The 22763-nt window shown below is 42.4% G+C and overlaps 1 protein-coding gene across 3 annotated transcripts in view; it reads right to left on the bottom strand.

The window, feature by feature from the left end:
* Positions 1-22763, bottom strand: part of col22a1 (collagen, type XXII, alpha 1) — a 344398-nt gene that overhangs the window by 51040 nt on the left and 270595 nt on the right. For 2 of the 3 annotated variants that reach the window (XR_010960277.1, XM_067978562.1), the window contains exons 38-45: positions 20487-20531; positions 14814-14891; positions 9348-9383; positions 6507-6560; positions 4927-4971; positions 2593-2640; positions 1393-1506; positions 615-668 (exon numbers count right to left, since the gene is read on the bottom strand). Coding sequence is in view for 2 of the 3 variants with exons in the window: in XM_067978562.1 (XP_067834663.1) it covers positions 615-668; positions 1393-1506; positions 2593-2640; positions 4927-4971; positions 6507-6560; positions 9348-9383; positions 14814-14891; positions 20487-20531 (474 nt within the window). In the remaining variant the exon portion in view is untranslated. The remainder of the gene's footprint in view (positions 1-614; positions 669-1392; positions 1507-2592; positions 2641-4926; positions 4972-6506; positions 6561-9347; positions 9384-14813; positions 14892-20486; positions 20532-22763) is intronic. The other variant, XM_067978572.1, reaches the window with a different exon arrangement.

The following is a 22763-nucleotide window of genomic DNA, read 5'->3' as shown; positions in this document are numbered from 1 at the left end:
TGTTGGATCTCTGCTCCCTTTTCACAGCCCCAGCATTTCTCCAATAGGCACAGGCCTATTGTAGTCATGTTGATGGGGTGGGAGGAATGTACCCTGATTCTTCCACCTCCTTTTCCTCCCAGAATCAGAGGGATGAAGGGAGCTTGGTAGCAAAGTGAAGAAGACCAAGAAGGAAAGTGCTCAATCTCTCACTGAAGAAAACAGCTGATTTTGTGCTTGGAAGCCTTCTGGTTGCTGCTCTCCAGCAGCAGCTAGAAAGCCCTGAGGCCAGCAGGCAGGGCCATAGGCTTCCTAGGCATTTCCTGGTATAAGGCACTGCCAGGGCATGGACCTATGCTGGGGGTCTGACTGGGCCATGCTAATGCCGTGACACAGCGAGTTCTGGATTAGCAGAGTGTATTTCCGGCATGCTCTGCCTGGGCAAGGAGGAGGGGTGTAACATTGTGGTCTATTTCTGGAGAGTTCAGCAGCACCATTGTGTAGGTTGGATGAAGGGGAAATGGTTTTGGAAAGGTGAGAGGAAGTTGTGGCATCCTCAAGAAGAGAAGGAACAATATTTTCAGGATCTTTGATTCAGGGAGGTACATACTGAAATTCTTGTTGTATTTTCTCACCTTCATTCCTTCTGGCCCTTGAGGCCCTGGTGGTCCTGAAGGTCCTGGGTCACCCTAGTGAAAAAGAAAAGTTAATCGAGTTCAAACAACAAAGGTATAGCTGTGAGTATAAATCATCTCAATTTATTTTAAAATTAGTGAACAGAGGATAGTATACCCCTAAGAAGCTTAATAACAAGATAGGTAGTGCAGGCAGATGTGCTTCCTGTGATAAAGCATGGAATTTTTAAGAATTGGCTTAACAACTCCATTCTTTTCTGACTGATCTCCACCTCACTCAGTCACCTTCTTACCATATACCTCAATCGCTTCTCTATCAAGAAATGCAATTTGTTGCCTCTTGAATTAGTTTATGTGGCGTTAACCTATTCCACATGTCAATTATTCATTGTGGAAAAATTCTGTCGGTCCTCCCTTCCTATTGCTAACTTCCTTAGTTTAATTTGTGTCCCCAACATTTAAATCCTTTGCCACAGTGAACAATTTGTTAATCTCAAAATCAATTAGTTCCCCTTGATTTCTTCCCCCTTCCAAAGAAAACAAATCTAACTTCCTTTTTCCATAACTTAAAATCCCGATACTGGAATTGTCTTTGTTTCTCACCTCCAAGCCCTACAAGGGAAGTAATATCATTCTAATTAGCAACCAGCACTGCATACAGTACTAACAGTGTATATACTTCAACATAATTGAATAAGTGGTTAGAACAGGTTTATTTTTGGTAAGTTCATTGGTCAGGATTTTACTCTTGTTCATAAAGCTTTTTATGTTCACATACCGTTTGTCCAGCTTTTCCTTCTTTCCCAGGGGGGCCTGCATAACCCTTGCTTCCTTTGAAGCCTGGTACTCCTGGTAGCCCAGGCGGACCTGCTGGACAGCTGGTACACAAGTCCTGAGGGAGCCAAACGAAAATGACATCAGAAAGTATTCATTATTATTCCATTAAGCAGAAGAAACCACATAGATTGCATGGCTCAATTTTAGCAGTAGTTAGGAGGCTCCCAATCCACTGAGGTTTCAGACCACTAATTCATTAATTAATTCGTAATAATGAATGTAGAATTTTCTTGGATTCTGTGTTACTTCCATTTTTCAGTTTGATCAGTACTGTAATTTTATTCCAATTTCCAATAGATGAGAGCTCAGTTTGATATCCCACATGCCAGATAGTGCCGCCCCCCTTAATTTGAATAGCCATCCTCATTCATTCCCTCCCTGTTTTTGTTTTGAACACAATTGATTAATTTGCACTTGAACTCAAGCTTCTGGTGTGAAAATTAGATTATCAGCACCTCACCTGACATCAGATTACTCACCGTAATAATGCTAATAATCATCTTTTACCAATATTCATAACTGTTTATTGCCCACCAGAAGCCATGATATCATACATAATACTTGATTAGTCAATTATGAAGCCAGGGTCATTGACGTTTCATATTATTTTATGATTAATGAGATCAGAAGTTAATCTTACAGGATCTATCTTAGGTTAATATTCAATCTACCCTGTGACATCATTTCAAAACAGTTCAATAACTGAGAACAATAGTAACAGGTGTAACAATAGGAATAGGAATAGCTGCAATAGTAAATGAAAGAATGTAGCGGCACATTTTTCAATATTGTTATTGAAAAATGCAGGCATGGGAGTATTTGCAGGACTTTTTTTCCAGAATAGCAAAGAAAGCAAGAACTTTACCAAATCCTGAATGTATTTTTTCCTTAACAAAGTGTAATCATTTTTGGGGGATGCTGACTCATCAATGTGAGGGATGACAGCATTAGGGAATTAAATGTCTCTCTTTCTGTATCTAATGACTACAACAGGTAGTTCATGATAAGATATGGCATAGTCACAATGAGGGTTTTCCCCAGCATTGGTTCAACCATCTCAGAAGAGTACCACCTACCGCACTAGACTTCCCTGCATTGTCTCCCCTGTGGCCATTTTACATGAGACCACCAAACCACTCACCTTAACCATGGTTCCTATATCTCCCCTTGAAATAAGAGGTAATGATGCCTGTAGATCAGAAAATACCACTGTATTATTTTTACCAATGAAACAGTTTTACATGCTATGTTGGCTAAGCTTTTTCGCTGTTTCTTTTTTGGAATCAATTTATTCAGGAATTGAATCTGGTAAAGTTAGCATCTTCAGTTTGGTGTCCAGATGCTATTAATAAAGTTTCAGAAAGAGGGGGGGATAGACGGTAAGACAAAGAGGAATGTTGGTACTCAACATTTTAGTATCATAGAGTGGGAAGCTATGGGTCCAATCTCCTACTCTGCTGAGCTTCTAATCTTCATTATAATGTTGTACTGAAATGTTGAGCCTCTCCAATCTCCACAGCCATATGTATGTGAATGTGCAGCCAGCATCTTCCACAGATTCAGGTGCTCAGCAGCATAAATGCCTGGGTAGGGCAGGAACTTCCAAGGATTCCGTGCCTCCCATTGACTAGCCTGCCTGCCGGTCAATCTGAATGGCATCAGACACCATGTTGCAGTGAGACTCGGGGTGAAAGTGGAGGCAAGAAAAAAAAAATGATTTTAGAGTGGCAAAATTTGGATGCATTACAAAAATTGGGACACTGGGATATCTTCAAAATAGCCCTATAAAATTGGGATATATTGCTAAAATTGGGACACACAAGAGGTATGCTTCCATTTAAAGAAATCAGAGCGAAAGTCATCCCTTGGTTCCTCATGTTTGCCTTCTGAGGGGCTGTAGAGAGTACCATTGACAGAGACATCGGGGGTGATTTTAAACCCCAAGAATGGGTGGGTTGGGGGCGGGTGGGAGTTGAAAATACTTGTTTTTTGGGTCGCAACCGCAACCTGGCTTTATTTCCGGGTTTAACGTCAGCGCGTAAAGGTACAGGCCTCCCACTGCGAATGCAAAGTCCAAAGATTTTGCAGTTGCAACCCAAAAAAACAACTATTTTCAAATAGTTAGTAAGTTTGCAGATGACACCAAGATTGGTGGCATTGTGGACAGTGAAGAAGGTTATCTAGGATTGCAACGGGATCTTGATAAATTGGGCCAGTGGGCCGATGAATGGCAGATGAAGTTTAATTTAGATAAATGTGAGGTGATGCATTTTGGTAGATCGAATCGGGCCAGGACCTACTCCGTTAATGGTAGGGCGTTGGGGAGAGTTATAGAACAAAGAGATCTAGGAGTACAGATTCATAGCTCCTTGAAAGTGGAGTCACAGGTGGATAGGGTGGTGAAGAAGGCATTCGGCATGCTTGGTTTCATTGGTCAGAACATTGAATACAGGAGTTGGGATGTCTTGTTGAAGCTGTACAAGACATTAGTAAGGCCACACTTGGAATACTGTGTACAGTTCTGGTCACCCTATTATAGAAAGGATATTATTAAACTAGAAAGAGTGCAGAAAAGATTTACTAGGATGCTACCGGGACTTGATGGTTTGACTTATAGGAGAGGTTAGATAGACTGGGACTTTTTTCCCTGGAGAGTAGGAGGTTTAGGGGTGATCTTATAGAAGTCTATAAAATAATGAGGGGCATAGATAAGGTAGATAGTCAAAATCTTTTCCCAAAGGTAGGGGAGTCTATAACGAGGGGGCATAGATTTAAGGTGAGAGGGGAGAGATACAAAAGGGTCCAGAGGGGCAATTTTTTCACTCAAAGGGTGGTGAGTGTCTGGAACGAGCTGCCAGAGGCAGTAGTAGAGGCGGGTACAATTTTGTCTTTTAAAAAGCATTTGGACAGTTACATGGGTAAGATGGGTATAGAGGGATATGGGCCAAGTGCAGGCAATTGGGACTAGCTTAGTGGTATAAACTGGGCGACATGGACATGTTGGGCCGAAGGGCCTGTTTCCATGTTGTAAACTTCTATGATTCTATGATTCTAAATCTCACCTGTCCCCAGCCCACCCATTCTTGGGGTTTAAAATCACCCCCATTGGAACTGATCACACACAGTGCTTCCTCTGAGCCACATAATGGTGGGAGTTTTGGGAGGCCAAAGTGGAGGAAAATGAGCTAAAGAAGAAAAAAGAAAAAAGGGAGAGGAACAAGGAAATATAAGGGCAGTAAAAGAGACCCAAAGGGGAAAAATAGCATGTGATAACAGATACTAACTTCCAGAAAGATAAAAAAAAGCTGAGAGAAAAAATATTTCAATGTACAATAAACAGCCATGTGTGAGGAAAATTGAAAATAAATGCAATTAGATAAAGGGCAAGCGAGAGCAAAAGAAAGAAGTTTCTAGAATGAAAAAAAAATCAAACGTTGAAAGGGTAATGATGCCACAATAAGAAAAGCTAACATACGGGCTCTCCTGGAGGTCCTGGATCCCCTCGAGGACCTGGTAAACCCTGCAAAACAAACCAGAAAACACCTCACAAATAACAATCACTTTAGTTGCTGAGAATACTTTGATACAGAAATTCCAAATTGTTGCAGCCTACAGAAAAATCTTGAAGTGGTTGCGACAACGACTGCATTACAAATGTCTGTGGTGGTGGTGGGGAGGGGTGGTGTTACCTTCATCTGCCTGTTGACCGTACATTATCCATATTATGCTGAAGGAGCAATTAAACAATTGAATGTTGAACATTAGACTTCAAAATGTTTCAATCATTTTTACAACCACTTTTTTTAATTGTATGTCAATCATTAAGATTGACAATTGTTGTTTTCTTTCCATTGACTCCTCAAGGAGACCGATTCTGGGATGCAGCTCCATGGGCATCTTGCCAACTATCCACTCTTCATTTATTGTTCTAGACTGTGAGTGTCGGCAGGGTATTCGACCATCAAAGGGCATCAAAGCTGTCTCATCTCCAACTGGTGCTCAAGCATGTAAACTTTCAAGCAGGGTCAGTAGATAGAAATCATGAGCAGGAACATTGAATGAATTTTTCCCCCCTTCTTAACCCATTGGATGCCTTCCATCGCAGTAGATGCAGTTAACTAGACAATTAACAGAGCGAATGTTTAGCATGAGTGTGAGTTAGGAATACATGGTTGAGGAAGTTTCCATAATAAAAAGCATGCCCAGTTTATTTGAATTGTTTTAAAGATAAAAATGTCTTTTGTTTGCTTCACACAATATTCAGTTTTACAATGACCTTTAACCACAGCTTTGTGAATAGGGGAAAGGGATAAAGGAAGACTCCAACAAACATGAAGGTAAAAATAAAAGAGCATCAATACTTTATCTACAAGATCCTTCTTTATCCATCCCGGTTCGCATTTGCTTTCCCCCTACTAGAATGGGGTATTTTGGGAATAATTAGCCAATTATTTACTTGGTAATAACAATAAGTTAAGTGAATCAAGAATCTTTTCCCTTCCATCTTCTCCCAACAATATATAAATAGCAGGTCAGCACATTCACATTGTTAGCCTACTAAGCAGGCTGATAGTTAAATAACACATTGGGGGTAATTTTGACTTGTGACGATAGTGTATAACATGCAATATTGGCTTGGCCACCCGTTAAACACATCTCCTGATTTTTGTTTCAATGAGTGGCCGAGCCAATATTGTGCATTTTGCAGTATCGTCCAAAGTCAGAATTGCCCCCATTGAAAGCAAGGCACTTTAAAAAATATATATTTTTCCTTCCTTTAGCTTTCCTTGGCTCTGCTTGTGTCAGACACCACCCACTGGAAGAGGAGGTGACAGGCCAACCTATTCTCAGGTCTCGATCAGTGCCACTATGGAGTGTATGAGAGCAGGTTGTGGTGGCTCTTCTTATAATTTCCCTTCCTCTGTGTTAGTTAATCAGGGATGGAATCTCACTACAATGGGATCTGTAATGTTGGTTAGTGAGTGACAGCTTAAGGTTACTGGATTTTTTTAATGCTGATGCAACAATATTCTTATGAATTTCAGCAAAACTTACATCATTTCCAGGGGTGCCGTGTTGGCCTGTGATTCCAGGTAAACCTCTTGGACCCTGGCAAGTAAAATTAAGACTGCAGTTTCGTAAAGAATCAGCTAAACCATCTAATTCAAGCAACAACTTTGACACTGTACTGCTGGGCAAATTCAAATGAAACTTTAAACAACTTCCACATAAAAACAGCTTAAGATGGAAAAAAAATATAGGTGTCCTCCAAGTAATGGGCTAAACAAGACATTTTGTAAATAGCCAATGCTTGGTAGTTTTCCCCCTCCAAGTCCCTCCTCTTGAAGGTGCTAACTTCTGCTGTGGTATGGTTCCATAGGCACTGCCATCTTCTGGTACCATGCTCATGTGGTTATTCCTCATGTGTGATCTTGGTCAGTCATGTCCGACCATGGGTGATATCACTGCCAAATCTGATCCTATCTTTATCCAATGGCCACACACCTTTCAGCAGAAATCATTATATAGTGTTCAGGAGCAGGACAGGAGTTTTGATGTTTTTCCCCAACCCGGGTCATTACTGACTTATGTGGTTCAGTTACATTGAGCAGTGACAACCTGTCAAAGCAACTAGTAACCACGGTAAAAAATAAAAGTGCATTAAAAAGTCTGTGCTGCTGCAGTTACAATACTTATTGAAATACCAACATGCCACAGAGGGTAAAATAATGGTGAGATTCCTTAGTTTTCTTAGTAGGCTATAAGCCTCTCTGAAAATTGCTCATTCGGGCAAATGTTGGTCTGTTCATGATTCCTCTGTATGCTTTGTGTAATAAAATCATATACTCATTGTAGAATTATAAGGTGAGACTTTTTTAGGATTTGCAATTAGACAACCCAGGAAGGAAAAATCAGAGAGCAAGTTATTATCTTAATGGCGAGAAACTGGAAAGTACTGCAGTACAAAGGGATCTGGGGGTCCTAGTGCAAGAAAATCAAAAAGTTAGTATGCAGGTGCAGCAGGTGATCAAGAAGGCCAACGGAATGTTGGCTTTTATTGCTAGGGGGATAGAATATAAAAACAGGGAGGTATTGCTGCAGTTATATAAGGTATTGGTGAGACCGCACCTGGAATACTGCATACAGTTTTGGTGTCCATACTTAAGAAAATACATACTTGCTCTCGAGGCAGTACAAAGAAGGTTCACTCGGTTAATCCTGGGGATGAGGAGGTGGACATATGAGGAGAGGTTGAGTAGATTGGGACTCTACTCATTGGAGTTCAGAAGAATGAGAGGCGATCTTATTGAAACATATAAGATTGTGAAGGGGCTTGATCGGGTGGATGCGGTAAGGATGTTCCCAAGGATGGGTGAAACTAGAACGAGGGGGCATAATCTTAGAATAAGGGGCTGCTCTTTCAAAACTGAGATGAGGAGAAACTTCTTCACTCAGAGGGTAGTAGGTCTGTGGAATTTGCTGCCCCAGGAAGCTGTGCAAGCTACATCATTAAATAAATTTAAAACAGAAATCGACAGTTTCCTAGAAGTAAAGGGAATTAGGGGTTTCGGGGAGCGGGCAGGAAATTGGACATGAATTTAGATTTGAGGTTAGGATCAGATCAGCCATGATCTTATTGAATGGCGAAGTAGGCTCGAGGGGCCGATTGGCCTACTCCTGCTCCTATTTCTTATGTTCTTATGTAACCCAGCCCGACTGGGAGCAAACTCAGGAAAATCTCTCCTATTGAGTCAAAAGTGATAATTTTAACCACGCCCGCCATTAAAATTGACCGTGTGATTTACCTGTCGAGGTCCTGCTCTCTTCTCACAGGTTCCGATTGTAACTTGTTCCTCTGAGCAGGTGGGAACAATACCAGCTGGAAACCAGCGGGGTCCTTCTTTAAATTTGCAAATTGGGCTCTGATGATGTCATCAAGGCCTAAGTGCTATTTTAACCGGAGGCCTGTGTGGGGAAGCCATTGTGGCTTTCCTGCCAGGCCAACCTTGTGGAAAGAGGAGTCGGGGCCAAAAGTTCTTTTACTTTTTTTTTCCACTTTCAGGGCCAAAACAGTTGAATTATAAGGACAGGTTGCATAAACTTGGGTTGTATTCCCTTGAATTTAAAAGCGATGATCTAATCAAAGTGTTTAAAATGATAAAGATATTCGATAGGGTAGATGCAGAGAAACAATTTCCCCTGGTGGGGGAATGCAGAACCAGGGGGCATAATCTTAAAATTAGAGCTAAGCCGTTTAGGATTGAAATCAGGAAACACTTTTTCACCCAAAGAGTGGTGGAAATCTAGAACTCACTGGCCCCAAAAGGCTCTTGATGCTGGATCAATTGAAATTTTCAAGGCTGAGATTGATAGATTTTTGTTGGGTAACGGTATCAAGTTATATGGAGCAAATGGAGTTCAAATACCGAACAGCCATGATCTAACTGAATGACGGAACAGTTCTGAGGAGCTGAATGGCCTACCCCTGTTCCTATGCCTATGTTCCTTGGGGGGCCAGGAGGAGCAGGAGTGGCTTTCCTTTCAACTGGGAAACAGTTTGCACTGGTTATGTTTACAGTGTAAGAAGGTGCTTTGCCTGCTGAACTCAAGCAAAGCCGATCAATACCGTGACAACAGTCTGCTGAGATTGTGTGTATGTCATTGAATCTAGCAAAGAGCCATCACAGACATGATGGGCCAAATGGCTCTTTCTGTGATGTAAACTTCTGTAGACTCATTGCAACTCATGACACCAAATTTGACACTCCAACTGAAGCTTGGATTTTAAACTTTGAACATGATCGTTTAATAAAGAGATCCATTGTTTGTGCACTGTTAAATATTCTACTCTAATTATTATAATTAACTGAATGTTTTCTATCACTGTTGTCATACCGGTTGGCCTCTTTCACCATGGTGTCCTGCAGGGCCCTAGAAAAAAGAAAGAAAACACTATATTATTACTTTTTTCAAATATATGAATTCACCATTTCTGGTGGACTATATTCTCCATATAGTAATGAACAGATAGGAGTGAGGAATGGGTGGGGGGTAGAATCAATACACATACATGGTTTGTGAAAGGAGCAGGATTGGGTAGCATTCCATGTTCATTTATATTCCCAAATGAGACTAAAATCTATTTTTGAAGAATGAAATAACTTGCATTCGTGCAGCACCTTTCAGCACATTCCAAAGTATTTTTTGAAGTGTTATTATTGAATTAGGCAAACACAGCAGCCAATCTGCGCAGACAGGGTTTTAGGGGTCAGACGGAATCACAAAACCAAAGTTTGAGTGGTTCATCATTATCAGATTAAGGGTGCATTTACGCTACAACTGTAGAAGTTTGGCTTTGCACTGATTGCATAGCTATAAAGACTAACTTCCTTATACATGCGGGAATTTCCAATGTGCACTTTAGTATGCGAGGCTTTCTGCTGGGAAGTCAGTCAACTCCCCATATTGCAAATGTGGTCTAAATCCAGAGTGAAAACCCAACAACTTGACCCCAGAGTGAAGTGAAGTGAGCTTCCCTGCAAGAGGAACTCTCAACAACAATAATTTGCATTTATATGAACGAGATTTATATGAACTCCTGAACTGTTCCAGTACAGCTACAACACTGGCATCTACCCGACAATGTGGAAAATTGCCCAGGTATATCCTGTCCACAAAAAAACAGGACAAATCCAATCCAGCCAATTACCGCCCCATCAGTCTACTCCCAATCATCAGCAAAGTGATGGTGAGAATCCCTACGTGGTCAGTTTTCAGTAAAATATTAAAATGCCTACGTGGCAAAGAAGCAGAATGCAAAATGGTTAGTTAGTAACTGAGATTGGTACAAGTGGCCTGGCCTCCTGCTGGGCCATATGTTTGCGTAGTCAGCAGGTTTGCATGGTCTTATCAATGTAGAGTCTTTGATGTGATTCAAGGACTGGTCTGAATGTCTCCATGTTTATGGCAGATCAATATAGGTAACGAGCTTAGCCAAAGTTGAAAGACATTCCAGGTTGGGAGATAAGGAACAGAAGGGACAGGGAAGAACATTCCAAGTTGGAAGATGAGGAAGTATCCCCTTTGATGTCTAACAGCAGCATGATCAGCACATGGACGATTTATGATTGGCCGGAAATAATGTAACCTCGCATGGCAACCTGTGCCCGGCTTATGATTGGTGTTGACCCTCATTAAGTATGTTCCAACCCTATTGATTTGTATAAAAACGTGTGGATTTCTGTATGTTTTTGTTCTTGCTCTGCCAGCATAGAGGGACTCTATCAGGAGTCCAAATCAATGCTGCAGACTAAGAACCCTGCTATTAAAGTTGTGCTGAACTTTAAAATGTATTCGACTTCAGTTTTTACTGAACCAGACTGAGGGGAAAGAATCCGGATCGTCATTGGAAGGTGTCGTCGATAGTGCTATCAAGCAGCACTTACTCACCAATAACCTGCTCACCGATGCTCAGTTTGGGTTCCACCAGGAGCACTCGGCTCCAGACCTCATTGCAGCCTTGGTCCAAACACGGACAAAAGAACTGAATTCCAGAGGTGAGGTGAGAGTAACTGCCCTTGACATCAAGGCAGCATTTGACCGAGTGTGGCACCAAGGAGCCCGAGTAAAATTGAAGTCAATGGGAATCAAGTGGAAAACTCTCCAGTGGCTGGAGTCATACCTAGCACAAAGGAAGATGGTAGTGGTTGTTGGAGGCCAATCATCTCATCCCCAGGACATTGCTGCAGGAGTTCCTCAGGGCACTGTCCTAGGCCCAACCATCTTCAGCTGCTTCATCAATGACCTTCCCTCCATCATAAGGTCAGAAATGGGGATGTTCGCTGATGATTGCACAGTGTTCAGTTCCATTCGCAGACCCTCAGATAATGAAGCAGTCCGTGCCCGCATGCAGCAAGACCTGGACAACATCCAGGCTTGGGCTGATAAGTGGCAAGTAACATTCGTGCCAGACAAATGCCAGGCAATGACCATCGACAACAAGAGAGAATCTAACCACCTCCCCTTGACATTCAACGGCATTACCATCGCCGAATCCCCCACCATCAACATCCTGGGGGTCACCACTGACCAGAAACTTAATTGGACCAGCCATACTGTGGCTACAAGAGCAGGTCAGAGGCTGGGTATTCTGTGGCGAGTTACTCACCTCCTGACTCCCCAAAGCCTTTCCACCATCTACAAGGCACAAGTCAGGAGTTTGATGGAATACTCTCCACTTGCTGGATGAGTGCAGCTCCAACAACACTCAAGAAGTTCGACACCATCCAGGACAAGGCAGCCCACTTGATTGGCACCCCATCCACCACCCTAAACATTCACTCCCTTCACCACCGGCGCACAGTGGCTGCAGTGTGTACCATCCACAGGATGCACTGCAGCAACTCGCCAAGGCTTCTTCGAAAGCAGCTCCCAAACCTACGACCTCTACCATCTAGAAGGACAAGGGCAGCAGGCACATGGGAACAACACGACCTGCACGTTCCCCTCCAAGTCACACACCATCCCGACTTGGAAATATATCGCTGTTCCTTCATCGTCGCTGGGTCAAAATCCTGGAACTCCCTACCTAACAGCACTGTGGGAGAACCTTCACCTCACGGACTGCAGCGGTTCAAGAAGGAGGCTCACCACCACCTTCTCAAGGGCAATTAGGGATCGGTAATAAATGCCGGCCTTGCCAGCGACGCCCACATCCCACGAACGAATAAATAAAATATAGCACCTTTGACATAGTAAATCGCCCCAAGGCGCTTCACAGGAGTGTTATCGAATAGAATTTGACACGAGACACATAAGGAGATATTAGGAAAGAGGTAGGTTTAAAGGAAGAGAGAGAGGTAGAGAGGCGTAGAGATTTAGGGAGGGAATTCCAGATCTTAGGGCCTAGTTTATGGAGGGTGGAAGGTGGGAGGCCAGCCAGGAGAGCATTGGAATAGTCAATTCTAGAGGTAACAAAGGCAAGGATGAGGAATTCAGCAGCAGATGAGCTGAGGCGGGGTGGAGAGACTGGCGATGTTGCAGTGGTGGAAGTAGGCCATCTTGGTGATGGAGTATATATGGGGTTGGAAGCTCATCTCAGGGTCAAATAGCACACCAAGTTTGCGAATGGTCTGGTTCAGCCTTAGACACTGCCGAGGGAGAGGGATGGAGTCGATGGCTAGGGAACAGAGTTTGTGGCGGGAACTGAATCAATGGCTTCGGTCTTCCCAATATTTAATTGGAGGAAATTTGTGCTCATCCAGTACTGGATGTCGGACAAGCAGCGTGACAAATCAGAGTCAGTGGAGAAGTTGAGAGAGCTGGTGGTGAGATCGAGCTGGGTGTCATCAGCACACATGTGGAACCTGATGTGTTTTCAGATGATGATGTCATCGAGGGGCAGCATGTAGTTGAGAAATAGGACAACAGGTCAGGCTCTTTCTCCAGACATACACTACACAGGTTTAAGCATTGGTGTGGGTTGGAAAATGCTTTGCATCAACGTTAAACCTGTAGTGTAAATACATCCAAAGTTGCAGCTTTGAAAATCTTAAGAAAATGCTATTAACAATTAGAGCTGAAATAACCGAGTCATAGAAGAGGTGATTGTGACATCATCAGCACAGATTAACATAATCGGTTAATCACTTGTAATGATCTACAAGAAGGTATATTTTCCCACATTACAACAGTGACTACATTTCAAAAGTACCTCATTGCCATGGCGCTTTGGGATATCCTGAGGTTGCGAAAGACGCTGTATAAATGCAAATCCTTTCTTTAGGGAATGATGATAAGCAGGTTCAGATGTTGTCATGAACTGAAAAAATCCAGTTCAAGCAATGTCGATCTGACCCTCCAAATTAGATGATTTTCATTGCCTGTGCCTTTAAATTAAGTGTAGTCTGGGATGAAAGGGCCTTAACTTAGGGAAATAAATAAGAGATCAGCCATCTTTCTGGAAAACCTCATTTTCCTGCCATGTGGCACAAATTTCCTCCAAATAAATATTGGGAATAGAGTTATGTCTTGTATTTCCAATATTATTTACTTTTGTTGTGCATTTTTGCAAGATATTAAATGTTATCAAATTACTTTGTAATCTATAAATTGTGCAGTGCTGGGACCTTATTGTCAGGGGATTACTCCAAACTATATTTCAAAAAAATACAACTCTAACCCTGACATTTGAAATTTGTGCAGGTTTTGGGGCCCCAATGTGAATTTGCTAGAAAGGCAAAGAAGTTTATGCCCACACAGCCATGTCTTATAATATATATTAAGTGTTATTGTCCTGACCTTTTTTATGAGCCTGTTGTAAACTAATTAATGGCGATTAATTGCTATGATTAGTCATAAACTCCATTATCATTGTATCATGCGACTACTAGGATGACAGAAGGTGAACTAGATGGACCTTGTTCTTTTTCGCCTGGCAATTCCTATGTTCCTGTATCCCCGGGTAATGCCCATTCCCCAGCCCTAAAAATCAGGGGAAAAAAGTGGCGGAGACCCAGTGAAATGGGTAAATGAGGCGAGAGGGGATTTTTGCAACCACCCACTCCATATTCTGTTGCAACAGTCATGAGGTGCCAAAACAGATGTGCCCTAAGAAATTGATACCCCCCTCAGAAATTACAATGTGACCTCAGGTAGCACAACCAGCTGTAGAGTAAAGATCTCAACCAACAATGATTACTACGGCAGTGACATCATAAATTGCAACCTGGCCGCAAGTTGAAGAGAATCCCAAAGATAAGTCACCAACTACTTAGCTTGGGTCTTGGGGCCTTCTGGTTGATGCTCCCCTGAGGCCGGTGGCCAAACCCAAAGCTGCAGGCCACAGGCTCTTCCAGGAAGTGGACCTTTGGGTGCACTGCTCCAGTCAAGCATTGGAGCAGAAGGAGCACAGGAATGTTGGCCCCATCGTATCATTCTTCTGAATCCAGAGCTTACATTGTAGGAGAAAATTTCACCTCCCTCTCTTTCTACATTGAGTACACTGTCCAATGTTACCCTGGCTGAGAGCCACTTACTCAACACTGACCAATCTTCTCTTCTCCTACAATGAAAGCTCTGGATTCAGAAAAATGACAAAGTCCCCTGATGTTCATGACTTCCATAAATAACATGAAACAGTTAAATGTATCCAAGCAGAACAAGCTCACATCTATTTTCTTTTATCAGATGTAATTGTGGAGTAGAGGTACAAGGGCACGCAGAATAAATAATAACAGCTCATATGAATGAAGCTTCTATTACAGTGCAAACTCAGGCGACAACATGACTTTGAGATTTGACTCAACCCTGTTTTCAAAGGTAGTTTAGGGTTATTTTGGACAATATGCAAAATTGACTTACTGGCTCTCCTGGAATTCCTTCACCTGGAAGGCCTCTGTCTCCTGATAACCCTGGTAGACCAGGGTCCCCTGGATCACCCTGAAAGAAAAAAAAATGTTGATCTAAGAATAAACAGTATATATTAAGGCATGAGCGTGACTAACTTACTGCTGTCACTTTTTATTTTTACATTATTTCTTCCCAGTGTTCTCATTTCTTCTCTCCACAGGTGCTGGCATCTCATCCCAATGATCATTCTTAATGTGAGCTTAGACTATAAGTATTAATGGGATAATTTATCCTGAGAGATATCACGAATGAATCCAACCCTGTCCTCAATGGATGTCTACAGACAAACTTTTCCAACAGAAGTTACTAGCTACTATCAGCATTGGAAACTCTGGATGATTTCACCTTCTTCTCTTTCTACTTGATGTTTCCACTTTTGGGGAGTCCTAAACTAAGGAATAGAAGGATATGCAGATAGGGTTAGATGAAGTAGGGTGGGAGGAGGCTCGTGTGGAGCATAAACACTGACATAGACCAGTTGGGCCGAATGGCCTGTTCCTGTTATGATCGTTATTGTCTAGATGTTCCCATGCGCTTACTTCTGTTATCTGTTCTGGTTCATTTTCCATTACTAAATCCAGCAGTGATTCCTCTCTTGTTGGGCTACTCACACACTGGGTAAGAAAGGAGTCATGTGCACACTGTAAAAACTCCATTCCCTTTTCTCCTTTCCCTACCTCTTCTTGCTAGAAAATATGTAATGCTGTGTAATGTAATTCTACATTGAGTACACTGTCCAATTTGAGCAACTTACTCAACACTGACCAATCTTCTCTTTACAATGAAAGCTCTGGATTCAGAAGCATGACAAAGTCCCCTGATGTTCATGACATCCAGAAGTGACGTGAAGCAGTTAAATATATTACAACATTTGTTGATGACACTAAGGTTTGGCCAGGAGACGAGTGTAAGGGAGAAACGTTCAAAGGGACGTGGATCAAATAACAAATGTGTTAAGGGTTGGCAATAAATGGGCGATGCACATTTAAAAAACAAACATGAGAGACGTGTGTGAATGAGGAAAGGATATCCATGAGCAAAAGTGGAAAAGGTTTTGACCATTCAACAAAAGTTTTCAAGATGAAACTTATCAGTGAAGCTAGCCAATTACTGGGATGCAACTCAACATTTCATTATAAGTCAAAGCAAACTATCCTAACACAGTATAGGTCATTGGCGATGTCACAGCCTCTTCAACAATTTGGAAAACTCAACTAGTTTACTAGTGTCCGTCATGGAATGGAACTTACCACAGCTACATATGACTCCAGTCCCATGCTACGTGGTTGACTCTTAATGCCTTCTAAAGTGGCCCATCAAGTCATTCATTTGTAAAAATAATTGCTGAAGAAAGCAGTTCACAATCACCTTTACAGGGCAATTAGGATGGGCAATAAAGGCAGCCCATATTCAGAGAATAGAGACAACAATTATCTAGGGTATGTGCACACTGGCCATTTAAAAGAACTAGAAGGCACAGCTTCAGAAATATCAGGCCCCAAGTGACACTAGAGGGGTGAAATTCTGCAGGGTTTCTCCAGCTTGCCTGCCGTAACTGTGGTGGAAGATCTGCGGAAACCCCAGTAAAACGGCACAAACGCCATTTTTCTGAGGTTTCTGGAGCTCTTCAGTTGGAGTTACAGCGGACCAGCAGAAGAACTCCTATACAAATTCACCCCTGAGGTATCTGTGAGGTGCTATATTAGCATACAAATGCTTAATGCATTCTAACAGAATCCTTTTGTTTGAATAGAAGTATACACCCAACAAAAATAAATCGCATTAAAATTGTGGACAAAGGAATTTCATGATATCACAAGCATGCCAATGTGATTTCATTCCATATAGTATTTTCTTCCCTGACGAGAGTATTGCGTACATGGAACAGAACCTCAAGAAAACAACAACTTGCATTTATATTGTGCCTTTAATGTAGTAAAATGTCCCAAGGTGCTTCACAGCAGCGTTATCAAACAAAATTTTACACCGAGCTACAAAAGGAGATATTAGGACAAATTACCAAAAACTTGGTCGAAGAGGTAGGTTTTAAGGAGTGCCTTAAAGGAGGAGAGGAAGAGGGAGAGGTTTAGGGAGGGAATTCCAGAGCTAAGGGCCGAGGCAGCTGAAGGCACGGCCGCTAATGATGGAGCGATTAAAATCGGGGATGCGCAAAAGGCCAGAATTGGAGGAGTGCAGAAATCTCAGAGGGTTGTCGGGCTGGAGGAGGTGACAGAGATAGGGAGAGGCGAGGCCATGGAGGGATCTGAAAACAAGGATAAGGATTTTAAAATTGAGGCGTTGCCGGACTGGGACTTGATGCGAGTTAGAAGAAGCAGTTAATGCCTTTAAAACAGAATCCGATTGTAAGTGGTTGGCCAGGTTTGAAAGATAGTAAATGAAAAAGGCATTCTGCAGTCAATGTGATTGGGTCAGCAGTTATCAGGCATACTTTGCGAAGAAAAGAAGATGTTTTCTTTCTGGACTCATTTTGAACTCAGGTACCAGTGGTGAAAAGAGTGGGAGAAAAGATAAGGTAATGATCAAGTGACACCAAGCTTGGGTTTTAAAAACCTGGAGATTAAATGGGCTGGATTGTGTTGCTGATTGAGACTGCAATGTGTTGCAATCTCAGCCGATACCAAGGCCTTAGAAGATGAGGATTTGCGGAGTAGAAATGGAGAGACAAGGGCCTCTACTAAGCCCTCTTTGTAAACATCACGCGATTCTGGGACTGGTAGTAACAGGGCTCGTTCTCCTCCGGGGCACCCGATATTACACTGGTCCAAATCCAGCAAGCTGCATCAGAACAGCCGTTTGGGACCATTTAATTGAAGTACATAGGACCCCAATTCCATTTTAGGACTCAGCTGAGCGTGGTAGGGTTCTTCCATCAGCCTCATACTATAGCACTCCGATGGCCAGCTGCTCAAAAACCAGGCATAGAGGAAATCGTGGTGCGGCAATGACCCATTGTTTTAGAGGAGCCAGGAGAAGCACTCTTGTTCTTCTCGTCCCCGCAAAAATAAAACCTACTGGGCTCTTCCGGCAGGACCGTCAACTGCAACTGGGCAAAGCATGCAAGGCACATGCAAACCCTTTCATAATCTTAATGACCTCTATCAGGTCATCCCTCAGTCTTCTCTTTTCTAGAGAAAAGAGCCCCAACCTCTTTAAACTTTCTGGGTATGGTAGCATAGTGGACTAGTAATCTACAAGTCATGAATTCAAATCCCACCACAGTAGCTGGGGAATTTAAATTCAATTAAATAAAATCTGGAATTAAAAAAACTAGTGTCAGTAATGGTAGCCATGAAACTCAGATTGTTGTAAAAACCCATCTGGTTCACTAAGATCCTTTAGGGAAGGTGGCATTAAGTCACCAGTTTTAGCGTGCTACCATCCTGTTTCTGCCCTGTGGGTTACCTGTAACCCCCCTTAATAGAATAAAAGGAAACTTTTGCAATAGAATTCAAATAACTTTTTTTTATTACTTTTAATCCATTCCTTCTCATGAAGTTATCCCTTATCAGTGTCTCTTTCAACTGATTCAGGACAGTTCATGAGTCTTCTGATTTAGGTCCAGTTCCCGGCTCCAATTTAGGCCTGCTCTCCTCTGGCTCCACTTCACGCTGCTCCGCTGCATCCTGTTCCGCTGCGTCCTGTTCCGCTGCGTCCTGTTCCGCTCCGTCCTGTTCCGCTCCGTCCTGTTCCGCTCCGTCCTGTTCCGCTCCGTCCTGTTCCGCTGCGTCCTGTTCCGCTCCGTCCTGTTCCGCTCCGTCCTGTTCCGCTCCGTCCTGTTCCGCTCCGTCCTGTTCCGCTGCGTCCTGTTCCGCTGCGTCCTGTTCCGCTGCGTCCTGTTCCGCTGCGTCCTGTTCCGCTCCGTCCTGTTCCGCTCCGTCCTGTTCCGCTCCGTCCTGTTCCGCTCCGTCCTGTTCTGCTCTACCCCTCTCCCTTTTCTCTAACCCTAACCCTAACCTACTTCTAGCATGATCCTGGCTATACCTTAGTTCCACTTCAGGCCTGCTTTCCTGGCTAATAGAAAGAAATTGAACTCAGAAACATGTTATTCGGCCTAATAGGTCCATGTCGGCATTTATGCTCCACACGAGCCTCCTTCCAACCTTCATCTAACCCCATCAACATATTCCATTCCTTTCTTCCTCATTCACCTAATTCACACTCACCAAATTTCCAGTTAAAAGTTCACTCTCTGTCCTTACCAACCTCAGTGCTTTTGTACTGAACCACACGTACCTTTCTGACACACCCTATGTACAACTGGTTAGTCAATTTCCAGCCATAATAATTGGCTGGGATATGCCCTAGTTCTGCTTTAACCTATTCCTCTTGCTTCGTTTCAGTCCCCCACCCTAGCTACACTTCTCAGGCTTGCTGGAGGGAGGCAGAGCCAGCCTCCCTCCAGCTTCACTTCAGGGCCTCATCTTGAATCCACTCCAGACACATTTCCTTCCCTAGCTTCGCTTCAGTTCCCATGATCTTGTCTCCGCTTCAGGCAACTCTATCTTTGCAGTTCCTCCTGGCACCACCTCAGCTGACACCCTATTCAGACTCAACTGCCCACCTCCTTGTCCTATTTTGTGCTGTACTACAGAAGAGAAATGGGGTCTGTATAGTTTTCATATAGTTATACACAATCACCTCATTATTGACCTCAAAATTAACAAATTTAACAATGTCCACATCACCTAATAAGGGATACTGAGGGTCAAATATAACGAAATGTAAATTATACATGCACATCAATACCATATAAGGGCATGAAATGTAAGCAAATACATACTGTATACATAAATCTGGGCATCGCCACCATATAAGGGTATAACATGTTAAGTACTTGTCCGCATCACAATGGATGTCATGGGGAAATTACAACCCATGCACTATATAAAATGCAAACATTTCTGAAATGGTAGCAGTAGTCAGAGGGAAGCCAAAGTACCAATATGGCAAGAAGCCGCTCTAGGAGAAGTTATGGAAGAGGCAGAAGACGTGGTGGTAGAAGGAGAAGGAGAAGGAGGAGGCGTCGTGGACGCCGAGGAAGAAGAGGCCGTTAAAACTCTTTCAGACATTGCAAAATGGAAAATAAACCACATTTGGACCAACCGAATATTAGAGTCAACTACTGCATGAAACATCCTGCTATCTCCTCAAGATTAGCAGACTGACTGCCCTGCATGTTTTGAAGACTTCATTATCTTCTGTTGTTGATTTGTTGACAATGAATAAAAGCGTCAGCAATGATGCTTGAAAAAAATTGTATGTGTATGCCTTGACATTCTTATAGATAGAAACACAACATATAATTAGGAGCTATGTATAAACATAGCAAAAAGTGGACTGGTTCCACATTTGGTTGATGTTACCAAGAGTGCCTTCTTGGAATTTTTGGAACTTTATGAATTCTGAACTTCATCAAAAGGACTTTCAGCAGCTGCACTTATAGTCCAGGCAGATTCTAGATAAAAGAAGCTATTCCATAAACCTTGCCATCTGCGCTCAAATGAAAACCATGAATCGTAATAATGAAACAAGTTGAATATGACAGCTTCATGCTGAGTTCATTTCAAGAGAAACCATGATTTCATTCAACATTAATTGGCTCACCTTGGGTCCTTGGGGTCCTGCCAAGCCGGGCGTTCCAGGCTGTCCCTGTAACGCCAGATAACATCAAAGTAAACACCAGCTCATCAAGAAAATACATGCTGTGCTTCAAGGTAATCATGATTAAGGTAAACCCATGTTAATGAAAAGGGTATTGAAGCAAAAGTCCAATTACTTTTAACATAATGGGGAAAAAATTGAAAATGTTAGACTAGCGCTAGTCATTGATATGAAAGCAACTAATTTTATATCTATATATGTAAATGTACATTATATCGTATATATTATATTTTATATATACAATCTACTGTATATTATATGATCGTTACTTTCATATCAGTGAATATATATATATATATATATATAAAATCCTAATTAGATTTTCTTATTTTAGGTCACTCATGTCACACACAATTCTCCCCTAAGAGCAGGAAGATGGTGTATTTGTGTGTATCTGCTTATTCTGCTCTAGAGTTGGCCACAAAAGCAGCATGTATCATCCACCATCTGATTACCCCTTGCCAAAAGGAATTCTCTCTTCTGTTTCACACTTCACCTCCTTCTCTCCCCCCTCCCCAAACAAAACTCGGTTGAGTTTAGGAATTTGTTGTGTACTGGGAATTGTTAGCATACGCTCCATACGACAGTGTTGTTGTAAACCAAGAGGCTGCATTAAAAAGTTGTTATTCTCTCTTATCATTTGTGACATAACCACACTGATTACATACTGTCAATTTATGGCTTTAAATTCAACTTAACTTCACCACACAAAGTGAGTTAATCAGAACCAGTGATCTCATGCGAGGGTACAGAACAGGTTTGTATTTTTGTGATCCGGTGTCAGTCTCAAACACTCTTAGGACAGGGTTCCGATTAAAGTGTCCTTTATCCTGTCACACTCGACTAACTCTCAGATACCAGCTCCCACTGCATCAATGGTTTTACCACACCAACCATGTCTGTAGTCTTTCTCAGTCAAGATTACCAATTTAGTGGCAAGTAGGAACATAGGAACATAGGAACAGGAGTAGGCCATTCAGCCCCTCGTGCCTTATCCGCCATTTGATAAGATTATGGCTGATCTGTGATCTAACTCCATATACCTGCCTTTGGCCCATATCCCGTAATACCTTTGGTTGCCAAAAAGCTATCTATCTCAGATTTAAATTTAGCAATTGAGCTAGTATCAATTGCCATTTGCGGAAGAGAGTTCCAAACTTCTACAACCCTTTGTGTGTAGAAATGTTTTCTAATCTCACTCCTGAAAGGTCTGGCTCTAATTTTTAGACTGTGCCCCCTACTCCTAAAATCCCCAACCAGCGGAAATAGTTTCTCTCTATCCACCCTATCTGTTCCCCTTAATATCTTATAAACTTCGATCAGATCACCCCTTAACCTTTGAAACTCCAGAAAATACAACCCCAATTTGTGTAATCTCTCCTCGTAACTTAACCATTGAAGTCCGGGTATCATTCTAGTAAACCTACGCTGCACTCCCTCCAAGGCCAATATGTCCTTCCGATGGTGCGGTGCCCAGAACTGCTCACAGTACTCCAGGTGCGGTCTAACCAGGGTTTTGTATAGCTGCAGCATAACTTCTGCCTCCTTGTACTCTAGTCCTCTAGATATAAAGGCCAACATTCCATTTGCCTTCTTGATTATTTTCTGCACCTGTTCATGACACTTCAATGATCTATGTACCTGAACCCCTAAGTCCCTTTGGACATCCACTGTTTTTAACTTTTTACCATTTAGAAAGTACCCTGTTCTATCCTTCTTTGATCCAAAGTGGATGACCTCACATTTGTCTACATTGAATTCCATTTGCCACAGTTTTGCCCATTCACCTAATCTATCAATATCGCTTTGTAATTTTATGTTTTCATCTACACTGCTTACAATGCCACCAATCTTTGTGTCATCGGCAAACTTAGATATGAGACTTTCTATGCTTTCATCTAAGTCGTTAATAAATATTGTGAATAATTGAGGCCCCAAGACAGATCCCTGCGGGACTCCACTAGTCACATCCTGCCAATGGGAGTACCTTCCCATTATCCCTACTCTCTGTCGCCTTTCGCTCAGCCAACTTCCTAACCAAGTCTGTACTTTTCCCTCGATTCCATGGGCTTTTATCTTAGCTATAAGTCTCTTATGTGGGACCTTATCAAATGCCTTCTGGAAGTCCATATAAATAACATCCATTGACATTCCCCTGTCCACTACTTTAGTCACCTCTTCAAAAAATTCAATCAGGTTTGTCAAGCACGACCTACCTTT

This window comes from Heptranchias perlo, chromosome 3, assembly GCF_035084215.1.
Source record: "Heptranchias perlo isolate sHepPer1 chromosome 3, sHepPer1.hap1, whole genome shotgun sequence".
Taxonomy (NCBI): domain Eukaryota; kingdom Metazoa; phylum Chordata; class Chondrichthyes; order Hexanchiformes; family Hexanchidae; genus Heptranchias; species Heptranchias perlo.
The sequence above is the reverse complement of the archived record's forward strand: the minus strand, read 5'-3'. Positions and strand labels throughout refer to the sequence as shown.